We start from the raw sequence: 14191 nt of genomic DNA, 5'->3' as shown, positions 1-14191 counted from the left end.
AATAACAACTGACATCACAGAAATACAAAGCACTGAAAGAGAATATTATGAAAAATTATATGCCAACAAATTGGACAACCTAGAAGAAATGAATAAATTCCTAGAAATGTACAACTTACCAAAATTGAAGCAGGAAGAAACAAAATTTGAACAGATTGATTACCAGCAGTGGAACTTAATCAGTAATCAAAAAACTCCCAAAAACTAATGATGTACTGTATGGTGACTAACCTAATTTAAAAGAAAAAAACTCCCATCAAACAAAAGTCCAGGTCCAGATGATTTCATAGATGAATTCTACCAAATATTTAAGAGTTAATACCTGTTCCTCTCAAACTTTTCCAAGAAATAGAAGAGGAAGGAAAACATCCTGATACCAAAACCAGATAAAGATACCACCAAAAAAGACAAGTACAGGCCACTATCCCTGATGTACATAGATGCAAAAATCCTCAACAAAATATTAGCAAACCAAATCCAACAATACATTTTTAAAAATCATTCACTATCAAGTGGGATTTACTCCCTAGATGCAAGGGTAGTTCAGTATTCACACTCAACATGATATATCACATCAACAAAAGAAGGGGTAAAAACCAAATGATCATTTCAGTAGATGTGAAAAAAGCATCTGATAAAGTACAACATCCATTCATGATAAAAACCCTCAACAAAGTAGGTTTAGAGGAAACATATCTCAAAGTAATAAAGGCCTTATGTGAAAAACCAACGGCTAACATCATCCTTAATGGGGGGAAAGCGAGAGCTTTCCCCCTAAGGTCAGGAAAAAGACAAAGATGTCCACTCACCACTTTCATTCAATACAGTACTGGATAAGTCCTAGTCACAGCAATCAGATAACAAAAAGAAATAAAAGACACCCAAACAGGTAACGAAAAAGTAAAGCTTTCACTATTGCAGATGACATGCTACTCTATACAAATAAACCCTAAAGACTCCACCAAAAAACTACTGGAACTGATAAATGAATTCAGCAAGATTACAGGATACAAATTTGATGTACAGGAATCTGTTGCATTTATGTACACCAATAATGAAGCAATAGAGAAAACAATCCCATTTACAACAAAAATTATAAAATATCTATTAATAAAATTTAAAAGGTGAAAAACTATACTCTGAAAACTATAAAACATTGATGAAAGAAATTGAAGATAACACAAAGAGATTCCATGTTTGTGGATTGGAAAAACAAATATTTTTATTTTTTGGAAACAGCTTCAGAAGAATAGGCATTATTTCTTCTTTGAAATGTCTATCCTACCCAAAGCAATTTACACATTTAAATGTAATACCTGTCAAAATACAAAGAGCATTTTTCATAGAACTATAACAAAGAATCTTGAAATTTGTATGGAAAAATAAAAGACCCCAAATAGCCACAGTGATTAAAAAAAGAAAAACAAAACTGGAGGCATTACAATTCGAGACTTCAAGTTATACTACAAAGCTGTGGTGATCAAAACAGTAAAGTAATGACACAAAAACAGACACACAGATCATTGGAACAGAAGAGAAAGCACATGAAATAAACCCACAACTATATGGTCAATTATTCTTTGACAAAGTAGGCAAGAATATGCAATGGGAAAAGGACCATCTCTTCAAATGGTGTTGGGAAAACTGGAGAGTTATATGCAAAAGAATGAAACTGGACCACTTTCTTTCACCATACACAAAAATAAACTATTTAAATATGAGACCTAAAATCACAAAAGTCCTAGAAGAGAGCACAGGCAGTAACCTCTTGCTATGTCATCAGCTGTAGCAACTTTTTTCTAGATGTCTCCTGAGACAAGGGAAACAAAAAGAAGAAATGAACTATTGAGACTATAGCAAAATAAAAAACTTCTGTACAGCAAAGGAAACAACGAATAAGACTAAAAGACAATCTACTGATTGAGAAGATATTTTCAAATAATATATCCAATAAAGGGCTTATATTCAAATTAATTTTTAAAAAACTGGGGTGCCTCAGTTGGTTAAGCATACAACTCTTGATCTTGGCTCAGGTCATGATCTTGGGGTTGTGAGACTGAGCCCCACATTGGGCTGCATGCTGAGCATGGAGCCTGCTTAAGATTTTCTCTCTCCCTCTACCCCTGCCCCTCCCAACCCTACTCATGCACTAACTCTCAAAAAAATTCTATGTATCACTTATACAACTCAACACACACCCCCAAAAAAATCTAATTAAAATGGGCAGAAGATATAAACAGATATTTCTCCAAATCCCAGATGGCCAACAGACACATGAAAAAATTCTCAAAATCATTCATCATCAGGGAAATGCAAATCAAAACTACGATGAGATATCACCTCATACTTGTCAGAATAGCTAAAACCAAAAACTCAAAAAACAAGTGTTGGCAAGGCAGTGGAGAAAAAGGAACGGTCATGCACTGTTACTGGCAATGCAAACTGGTAGAGCCATTGTGGAAAACAGTATAGTTTCTTCAAAAAATTAAAAACAGAGCTATCCTTCAATCCAGTAATGCACTACTAAGTATTTACCCAAAGAACATGAAAACACTAATTTGATGGGATATATGCACCCCTATGTTTATAGCTATTTACAATAGCTAAATTATGGAAGCAACCCAAGGGTCATCAATATATTAATGGATAAAGATGTGAAACACACACACACACACACATACACACACACACACACACACACAATGAAATATTATTCAGGCATAAAAAAGAATGAAATCTTGGCATTTGCAACAACATGGATGGATGTAGAGAGCACAATGCTAAGTGAAATAAGCCAATCAGGTAAAGACAAATACTGTATTATTTCACTCATGTGTGGAATTTAACAAAACAAAGAACAAAATAAAGAGAGAAAACAAAAACCATACTCCTAACTATAGAGAACAAACAGATAGTTACCTGAAGGAAGGTGAGTGGGGGAATGGGTAAAATAGATGAGGGGGATTAAGAGTACATTTACTTGGGGGCACCTGGGTGTCTCAATCAGTGGAGTCTCCAACTCTTGACCTTAGCTCAGATCTTGATGTCAGGGTTGTGAGTTTATGCCCCATGTTGGGCTCCACACTGTGTATGGAGCACACGCTTTAAAAAAAAAAAAAAACACACACACACAGAAAGTATACTTATCTAAAAAAAAAAAAAAAAGAAAGAAAAAGAAAGTATACTTATCTGATGAGCACTGAGTAATATATGGAACTGTTGAATCACTCTATTATATACCTGCAACTGATTAAACACTGTATGTTAACTACACTGGAATTAAATCTTTTTAAATAAAATAGAATCTCAGTTTGCTCTCTGTAAATCTGGTAAATATTCATTTCATGAAATTTAGATAATGTACAAAGATGTCAGTGACCTTAAGGTTTATTAAAAAGAATTATTTATAAGAATGAATATAGGTCTATCTTAACAATGGACGAAGTTACTTTGAAGGAAGGATAAAAAGAACAGAATCTTCAGGCAAGATGACGATATTATAGAGCTAAACCAATAAAAGTTTGCAAAATCAATGTTGTCTTGGTTGATAAACAGAAGGAAGAAAAGGAGCACCCAGTCCTATATGAATGGGGATGTACTGGGAAATGGTGGGATTCTGTATGTCAAGGTCACAGAGAAATTTTTTAAGGGTAAATTATAAAATCCACTTTTCTGCTGCTATGTCTTTGCCTTGGAGTGATTAATGTAAATGATAGTTTGTTCGTTTTTTTTCTTTTAATGTTCAGTTAGCCACTGTATAGTACACCATTAGTTGTTCCCTTGAATTGATATTCTAGTAGGAGAAAACTAACATGATGATATAAACTTAAATATTCTCTTTTCTCAAAATCCAAATACCTTGGCATATCTGGTTACCCCAATACTTGGAGATATCCACTACACAAATGACATACTACCATCCCCCTGGGCCCCATTGAAAGGAATTAAGTTGTAGAGATTTTAGAGTATCTCAACTTCTAACCCATCAATAATTACTAAAAAATGATCCAGGTATACCCTGCATATCAAACAAAAATTCTCTTGAGAAATGAAGAAAGATTGTACCAGCAATAATTCTTTTTTTTTTAATTAATTTTTTATTTTTTATAAACATATATTTTTATCCCCAGGGTTACAGGTCTCGCAATAATTCTAATTCTAATATTTTCCACTAAAATGCAAGTAAGGCCTGTTGACTTTTGTGGTCTTTGATTCTACAACTTCTTTTTGTATTAGAAGAGGCAGAAATTATCACACCAAATATTTAAAGATAAACAAGCTAAGAAGTTAAAAATGTATCCAGTGCTTACTCTGTCATATATATTCAAGATCCTGTTTATATTTTTTTAGTTCTCTCACAGCCATATGATAAAGGTATAATCAAGGAATTTATAGATTATGATACTTTTATGAAACTATCCATTATATTCTAAATTTTTTCCAGTGTTGGTGTGGTGTAATTGGCATAAAAACTGTATACACTTAAGGTGTACTTATATGTACACCATGTACATACATGTATACTTTATGAAATGATTACCACAATCAAGCTGATTGAGAGATTCCTTGACTCACATAGTTACATTTTGTGTGTGTAGTGAGAACATTTAATGTCAACTCTCAGCAAGTTTCAAGTATACAATAATATATTAACTATAATCATCAGACTGTACATTAGATCCTTGGGTTTCATAACTGAAAGTTTGTAACCTTCAACCAATGCCTATTTCCCCCACCCTGGTGCTCCTGGCAACCACCATTCCACCCTTCACTTCTGTAAATTTGCCTTTTTTAGATTCCACATATAAAAGATCATATATTTTTTTTCTGTGTCCAGCTTATTTCACGTAGTAAAACACCTCCTGTCATGTTGTCAAAAATGGTGGCATTTTCTCCTTTTTATAGCTGAATAGTATTCTATTGTATATGTGTACATTTTATCTTCCAGGTTTATTAAAATATAATTGGCATAACATTTTATAAGCTTAAGGTATAAAACATAATGATTTAATACATCTATATTGCAAAATGATTGCCACAATAAGGTTAGTTAACTCATACATCACTTTACATAGTTATATTTTTCTCCATGTGTTAAGAACTTTTAGAATCTACTCTCTTAGAGACTTCCAAATTACACAGTGCAGTCCTAACTAACTATAGTAGTCACCATGCTATACATTACATTCCTAGAACTTATTCATCTTATAGCTGGAAGCTGTACACTTTGTCAACATTCACCCCTTTCTTCCATTCCCCACTACTCACCTCCAGAAACCACCAGGCTGTTCTGTTTGTATGAGTTTGGTTTATTTTTAGATTCCACATATAAGTAAGATCATACAGTATGGGTCTTTCTCCAACTTATTTTACTTACTGTAATGCCTCAAGACTCATCCATGTTGTCACAAATGGTTGAATTTCCTTTTTATATCTGAATAGTATTCCATTTTGTGTAATAGTGTGTATGTGTGTATATCACATTGTCTTTATCCACTCATCTCTCTAGACACATAGGTCATTTCAATGTCTTGGATATTGTAAATAATGCTGCAGTGAACATGAGGGCACGCGGTTATCTCTTTGAGATAGTGACTTCATTTCCTTCATATATATATACCCAGAGGTAGAATTTCTGATTATATGACAGTTTGAGTTTTCAGTTTTTTGAGGAACCTCCATGCTTTTTTCCTTAGTGGCTCTACCAATTTATATTCTAAGAGTGCACAAGGGCTCCCTTTCCTCCAGGCCCTCATCAACACATGTTATCTCTTGTCTTTTTTACAAAAACCATGCTAAAGGTGTGAGGTGAAATCTCATTGTGGTTTTGACTTGAATTTCCCTGGTAATTAGTGATGTTGAGAATTTTTTCATGTACCTGTTGGTCATTTGTAGGTTTTCTCTGAAAGAAAGAAAGAAGAAGAAGAAGAAGAAGGAGGAGGAGGAGGAGGAGGAGGAGGAGGAGGAGGAGGAGGAGGAGGAGGAGGAGGAGGAGGAGGAGGAGGAGGAGGAGGAGGAGGAGGAGGAGGAGGAGGAGGAGGAGGAGGAGGAGGAGGAGGAGGAGGAGGAGGAGGAGGAGGAGGAGGAGGAGGAGGAGGAGGAGGAGGAGGAGGAGGAGGAGGAGGAGGAGGAGGAGGAGGAGGAGGAGGAGGAGGAGGAGGAGGAGGAGGAGGAGGAGGAGGAGGAGGAGGAGGAGGAGGAGGAGGAGGAGGAGGAGGAGGAGGAGGAGGAGGAGGAGGAGGAGGAGGAGGAGGAGGAGGAGGAGGAGGAGGAGGAGGAGGAGGAGGAGGAGGAGGAGGAGGAGGAGGAGGAGGAGGAGGAGGAGGAGGAGGAGGAGGAGGAGGAGGAGGAGGAGGAGGAGGAGGAGGAGGAGGAGGAGGAGGAGGAGGAGGAGGAGGAGGAGGAGGAGGAGGAGGAGGAGGAGGAGGAGGAGGAGGAGGAGGAGGAGGAGGAGGAGGAGGAGGAGGAGGAGGAGGAGGAGGAGGAGGAGGAGGAGGAGGAGGAGGAGGAGGAGGAGGAGGAGGAGGAGGAGGAGGAGGAGGAGGAGGAGGAGGAGGAGGAGGAGGAGAAGAAGAAGAAGAAGTGTGTACAGTCCCTTTGCTCATGTTTTAACCATGTTATTCTTTTGCCACTGAGTTTTGTTATTGAGTTGTATGGGTTCTTTGTATTTTTTGGATATTAACCCTTTGTCAGATGCATGATTTGCAAATATCTTTTCCCATTCCATATGTTGCCTGTTTTTTGTTGTTGTTGTTGTTGATTGCCTCCTTTAGTATACAGAAGCTTTTTAGTTTGATGTAGTTCTGCTTGTTTATTTTGTTTTTATTGCTTGTACTTTGATATCCAAAAAAGTTCATGCCCTTTTCTAAGGGCATGAACTTTCTAAACACTACCTAAACACTACCCTTCTAAACACTACCCTTCTCAGAGCAATATGGCAATCTATCTTTCAAAGTCATAATGTATCACTTTGTTCACAACCAATAGAACCCTTAGTTCATAAGGCACTGCAAAGCAGGGGAAGAAAATGTGAGGCCCTATAGTGGTAAATATACCACCTGATTAGTCACACAGACTCAGCATGGTTCCACTGTGAAAAGTACTGACCACACGCTCTCGAATCTGCTTGGTCTTGACCCCATAAATTATAGGATTCAGCATGGGAGGAGCTAACATGCAGATATTGGCCAACAGAATGTGAGTGTGGAGGGGAACATGATGTCCAAACCGCTGGGTAATTATTGTAAAAATGCCAGGCAAGTAGAACATGGAAATTACTCCAAGATGGGAGCCACATGTGCCTAGGGCCTTTTGCCGAGCTCCTCGGGAAGGGAGATGGAAGACTGCATTGAGGATGAGGGTGTAAGAAACCAAGATGAGCAAGGAGTCTAGCACTACAGTAGAGAGGAGAACAGACAAGCCATACCAGACATTGACACGAATATCAGCACAAGCAAACTTGGCAACCGCCATGTGCTCACAGTAGGTATGTGGTAGCACATTGCTATGGCAGAAAGGCAGTCTCTTGACCAGGAACACATCTGGGAGTATCACAGAGAAGCTTCTCATGACCACAACCAGGGCAACCCTTATGATTATGGCACGACTGAGCACTGCAGTATAGCGCAATGGGTCACAGATGGCCACATAGCGGTCAAATGCCATGGCCAGCAGAATCCCTGATTCAGCAATGAAGGTGGCATGGATGAAGAAGATTTGAGTGACACAGCCATCAAGGGAAATCTCCCCAGCATGAAACCAGAATATGGCCAGGGCTTTGGGCACAGTGGTAGTAGACAGGATGAGGTCAGCCACAGCTAGCATGCAGAGGAAGAGATACATGGGTTCATGGAGGCTACGTTCAGTGATGATGATGAAGACAAGGAGACTATTCCCAAGGACAGCAACCAGGTAGGAAATAAAGAAAGGAAGAGAAATCCACGTGTGTTGGTCTTCCAGGCCAGGGATGCCCACCAGAACGAAGAATGAGTGGCTGGTACCAGTATAGTTGAGGGTTGCCATTCCCAGGACAAGTCACCCAGTGTTGATGTCTAAGATCTGCAGACACCTCTTCTCTTTTGCCAAAAAAGGGCGACTACTGTTGAAGTAGGTAGGAAAAGATCATTTTTCACTGGATGAGCTGTGGAAAGAATCCTAGTCAGAAGGTCCAGAAATATGGGTTAAAACTCTTTGACATTCTATGCATTATGTGATCTCAGTAAAATTACTTCCCTGCTCTGGGTCTCTCTTTAATTGCCTTAAATTTAATGTTGGGAAGAAGTTGGATTATTTAATTTGTAATAGAGTTGTTCCAGCTCTAGAATGCTATAGATCTCAGTCTCGGGTTGTTATAAAGAGTTAAGAGCTGTGAATAACAAATACTGGAGTTTCCACTTTGACTATCAGAATATAATATGCCTCTCAATAGGAAACTTGTCACAGTTGACAATACTTTAACAAGCCTTGCTGAGCACCTACCATGGCTCTTTAGGGAACCTACTTGGGGGAGACAATTAAGTAAAATATCTAAATGATACAGATAATGTAAAGGAAAAGTTAAACACTAGGAGTTGTAGGAACATGAAGAGCTTCCCAGGAATTCAGAAAAGGTTTTCTAAAAGGCACTAGTCTAAGTGGAACCTTGACGAAGTAATGTTTTATCAAATAAAGTCATGTGAGGAGGGAATAACATGAACAAAGTCCAAGAGATCTAGAAGGACATGGAGTTTAGAGGAAAATTATGATTCACTGTTACCAGAGCAAAGAGGATGTGGTACAAAATGGTAGAAAATAATGTCATGCAGTGAGGTAGGGGTCATCACTGAGGACTTTGAGTACCAGTGTAAGGAGGTTAGAATTTATGTTGAAGCAATAAGAGCCACTGAAGGATTTGTGATGAAAGAATAGCATGATGAAGTTAGCTATTTAAGTAGTTCTCTCTCTCTCAGTTTTGTGTAAGATGGATGGTGAAGGGAGGAGACAGGTTGGAAAATGGAGACAGATTAGTTAGGAGGGGCTCTGTACTAAGGGCTGCATGTACATTATTTCACACTGTGGTGATTGAGATAAATGCAGTCATTTCCTTCATCTTACTGATAGGGGAGCAAACAGAGTGTACAGGATTTAAGTAGTACCCTACCCAAGGTCACCTAGCCAGTAAATTGTGGAGCTAGAGTTTGGCTACCACACCATCCTTAGAGTCACTCATACCTGCCCTACTCCACGTTGGTCCCCTTCATCAGGATTGTGTTTTCCTTCCTCTTGGCTTAAGGTGAAACAAAAACAATAAAAACAATTATTTTTCATTCATTTAAACTTCCCACCATCACTCTGCCATCTACAAATTTATATTTGAATCACCTTTTCCCCCTATTCAAGGCTCAGCCATCCATCTGGCTGGACCCCATCCACACTGGACCCCAACTTTCTCTTTAAGCCTCTCCCCACTAATCTGTCACTCTAGTAACTTCAAACTTTCCCTCTCTGTTAGCTTCTTATATCATGTGAAAATATGTTCAACTATCTCATTCCCCTTCATCTTAGTCTCACAGAAGAATGTGCTCTCTCTCCTTCTACCCTCTTATCATCCCCTAATCTTTACCCAAACCCACTTTACTTATAACCCCAATATGCTGCTAAGGCTTCCTTCTCTAAAATAATCTATCATATCACAGTTGCCAAATCTAATGTTACTTTTAATTTGCTATCAGGAATCTCCAATTTCTGTCAATACTTTTGTGTGATCATTAAATACCTATTAATGTTGTGGTGCATAAACAATGAATTCTGGCACACTGAAAAGAAATTTAAAAAATAAAAACTTATTTTAAAAAATTTTAAAAAGTGTTAGATATTTCATAATCATCACACTAAATCTATGAAATTGAGTGTAACACAAGTTCATGCATGAAGAAATTGACTCTCAGACAAGAAATTGCTCAAAGTCAAACAACTAATAGCTAAGCTGATATTTAAATCCAAGATCATTAGAATAAAAGCTTCCATTATCTTTTAAAACTTCCATTTTGTTATTTTTTACTACCTAAGCCACCTTTCTCTGGCTTCCTCCCCACTCTCTTCTAATCCTATCTATTCCACAATATGTAAGGCATGCAAGACAATGTAATACAGAAAAAAATCACAGAGGTTTAGAACCAGACCCACTGGTATTTGATTCCAGTTGTGCCTGCTACAGATCCACATACAGACACACAATCTTCCATTCAGGTGCATATTATCACAAACATTCATTTGTATAGTCACCACGTGTATAATCACTCTTACCAATTTTGATGAAGATTTATACACTAACACACATTTTCACTATTAATACAAATAGCGCCGCACTGTGAACACATTAACATGCACATACATACTTTTAAACTTTTCTTCACAGACATACCCACCCAAATTCACACACAGTCATTAACAAACTCACTCCCACAGAGGTAAGTTACGACTTACCTAGGTCATAAATTTGCTGTCTTCATTCAGCACACTGATTCTCCTCACATGAAATCAGTTTCTTCTGAGAGGTAGAGCTTCCAGAGACTATTCCACTCTTCCCCTGTCTCCAGGCTTATAGCCCTTACCACTGCCAGAAGAAAGGACTCTCACAGAAATGCAACCATAGGACAACACTCCTGTGTCGCCAGTTCACCTCAATATTTTAGATCTCTGACTCATGTTTGGGTAGATCAATTCTGGTTGGCACTTTACACCAGGGGTCATCAAACTACAGCCTGTGGGCCAAATCTTGCCCATTACCTGCTTTTGTGAGTAAAATTTTATTGGAACACAACCATTCACCATATTTACTTATTGTTCAGGACTACTTTTGTGGGACAGAGTAGTTGCAATGGAGACCATGTTTAAAGGTGAAGACTTTTACTCTTGCCCTTTACAAAAAAAATTTTACCAACCCCTGCTTTAGAATGATCATGTAACTTTTTGCCAAGGCCACAGACAGAAAGGCAATTTTCCCAAGTTTATAGAGAAAGTGAGTCAAGAAGGTCTCCTGCTTCTCCTTCCACTCGTATTTCCACTATGCCACAAAGCATCTAGGGAAACATTTTAGTCTTTCCTCTCTGTCTTTGCCGCCAGGGGATGGTGAATTCCAAATACAGCCTCTAAAGGGTTACCAAATGATGATGGCAATCCATCATTTTTCCTATATATTTCAACAATAAATTTATCCCCATGCTCAGACCCCACCACTGATGCCTATGAACAGAAGAGCCCAGAGAGGAATCAGGCTATCCTGAGTCAATACCAACCTACATCTCTCCTCACCCAAACTGTCTGTCACAGCCTTGAGGAACCACAGACAGAAGCCATGCCCCTTCCCAGATGGCAGGGTGTTCCCACAACCAGGAGACTCTGTGCAGTGGCCAGGGGACCAGGTTGAAAGAGGAACTGCATCTGAGCATCTTTGAAATATCATGGCGACCATGAACTTATTCATGTGACTCTCTTCTCCCTTGGGATTTCCACTACTGCAGTGACATAACAGTAAGCACTTAACCCTTCCTTGCCTGAATACTAGAAGCCCCCTATGAAAAGTACCAAGAGGCTGTATGGACTTGGGAGAACAGAGAAGGAGAGAGAAGTTTTAGAGGGGAGAGGGCAGGGCAGAGGATAGGATTGTGGTTAGGGACGTTTATCAAGGCCCCACACCTCACTCTAGGTCATCCTTTTCATCCTTGACTTCCAGAAGGCACAGAGGCATATTAGGAGCTAAAATCCTATAGATTCTCTCAAACATTCATTTATTCTTTCACCACCCATTCAATCAATATGTATTAAGTGCTATGTTGACCATGCCATGATAAAATGTTAATAAAATCAAACCCACAGAAAGTTTATTTATATCATTTTGTATATAGGACTAATCCTTTGATTCCAACATCCAAGGATTATCAATAGAACATTTTCACTGATGACCTTCCAAGATTCTTTTCTCCCTTATTCATGGATTTATATATGGTAAGATTAAACTGTACATGTTGCATGCTTTATTTCAAAATACAGGAATTTTGAATTTACAATTGGTAATAAATGTCCCCAGTTTGTAATAAATGTTCTATCAGCCATGTAGCTCCTTTAATTCAGCTGCATATGTCTCCAGTCTAATGCAATGCCACATAGTAGTCTATAAATATTCCCTGAAAAATTTGAGTGACTAAATAGTCCACATCAGTGACATACTACAATACATTTATAAAACTGCTATTTTTCTGGTGCTGGGAAAACTGGACAGCTATATGTAGAAGAATTAAACTCGACCATTCTCTTACACCATTCTCGTACACAAAGATAAACTCGAAATGGATAAAAGACTTCAACGTGAGACAGGAATCCATCAGAACCCTAGAGGAGAATATAGGCAGTAACCTCTTTGATATCAACCACAGCAACTTCTTTCAAGATATGTCTCCAAAGGCAAAGGAAACAAAAGCGAAGATGAACTTTTGGGACTTCATCAAAATCAAAAGCTTCTGCACAGCAAAGGAAACAGTCAACAAAACAAAGAGGCAACCCACGGAATGGGAGAAGATATTTGCAAATGACAGTACAGACAAAAGGTTGATATCCAAGATCTATAAAGAACTCCTGAAACTCAACACACACAAAACAGACAATCATGTCAAAAAATGGGCAGAAGATATGAACAGACAATTCTCCAATGAAGACATACAAATGGCTAGCAGACACGTGAAAAAATGTTCATTATCACTAGCCATCAGGGAGATTCAAATTAAAACCACATTGAGATACCACCTTACACCAGTTAGAATGGTCAAAATTAGCAAGGCAGGAAACAACATGTGTTGGAGAGGATATGGAGAAAGGGGAACCCTCCTACACTGTTGGTGGGAATGCAAGTTGGTGCCGCCTCTTTGGAGAACAGTGTGGAGATTCCCCAAGAAATTAAAAATAGAGCTTCCCTAAGACCCTGCAATTGCACTACTGGGTATTTACCCCAAAGATACAGATGTAGTGAAAAGAAGGGCCATCTGTACCCCAAGGTTTATAGCAGCAATGGCCACGGTTGCCAAACTGTGGAAAGAACCAAGATGCCCTTCAAGGGATGAATGGATAAGGAAGATGTGGTCCATATACACTATGGAGTATTATGCCTCCATTAGAAAGAATAAATACCCAACTTTTGTAGCAACATGGACAGGACTGGAATAGATTATGCTGAGTGAAATAAGTCAAGCAGAGAGAGTCAATTATCATATGGTTTCACTTATTTGTGGAGCATAACAAATAGCATGGAGGACAAGGGGAGATGGAGAGAGGGGAGTTGGGGGAAATTGGAAGGGGAGGTGAACCATGAGAGACTATGGACTCTGAAAAACAATCTGAGGGTTTTGAAGGGGCGAGGGGTGGGAGGTTGAGAGAACCAGGTGGTGGGTATTAGAGAAGGCATGGATTGCATGGAGCACTAGGTGTGGTGCAAAAACAATGAATACTGTTATGCTGAAAAGAAAAATTTTTTTTTAAATGGAAAAGAAATAAAAATAAAGTAGGTCCATTATTTATCTTTTTTATCCCACTTATTTATTTAGATTTAAGTTTTTATTATTCAGCACTTTAACAATATTCTTTAAAGTATAATTACTAAGGGGCGCCTGGGTGGCTCAGTGGGTTAAGGCCTCTGCCTTCGGCTCAGGTCATGATCCCAGGGTCCTGGGATCGAGCCCCGCATCGGGCTGTCCGCTCCGTGGAGAGCCTGCTTCCTCCTCTCTCTCTTTCCGCCTGTCTCTCTGCCTACTTGTGATCTCTGTCTGTCAAATAAATAAATAAAATCTTTAAAAAAAAGTATAATTACTAATAATTATTCATAAAACCATTAATATTTAGAAAACATTTTGTCATTTAGTGATACCTTCATGTATAATATATCATGATTTGTAGGTCATATTTTTACTTACTATTACATAACAAGTATTTCTTTTGGCACAAAATATACTTCATGTGTACATTATACTTATTGCTAATATTTTCAAGTAAACAATATATTCCTAAATCTATAATTTCAAATGATTTCCAATAGCAATAAAGTTGTCATAAATTATGCATAGAGGAGTTAAGATGACAGAGGAGTAGAGATATCCTAAGTTTGTCTCATCCCTCGAATATAACTAGATATTCTGAACACCTGAGAAATCAATTGGAGGGCTAA

At 38.4% G+C, this 14191-nt stretch overlaps 1 protein-coding gene across 1 annotated transcript; it reads right to left on the bottom strand.

The window, feature by feature from the left end:
- Positions 1-7062: 7062 nt before the first annotated feature.
- On the bottom strand, positions 7063-8022 carry LOC116599745 (olfactory receptor 52B4-like). The gene has a single exon (XM_032359722.1). It carries the CDS (start codon positions 8020-8022, stop codon positions 7063-7065), a length of 960 nt encoding a protein of 319 aa, XP_032215613.1.
- Between the last annotated feature and the right edge of the window lie 6169 nt (positions 8023-14191).

This window comes from Mustela erminea, chromosome 9 (assembly GCF_009829155.1).
Source record: "Mustela erminea isolate mMusErm1 chromosome 9, mMusErm1.Pri, whole genome shotgun sequence".
Taxonomy (NCBI): Eukaryota; Metazoa; Chordata; class Mammalia; order Carnivora; family Mustelidae; genus Mustela; species Mustela erminea.
The sequence above is the reverse complement of the archived record's forward strand: the minus strand, read 5'-3'. Positions and strand labels throughout refer to the sequence as shown.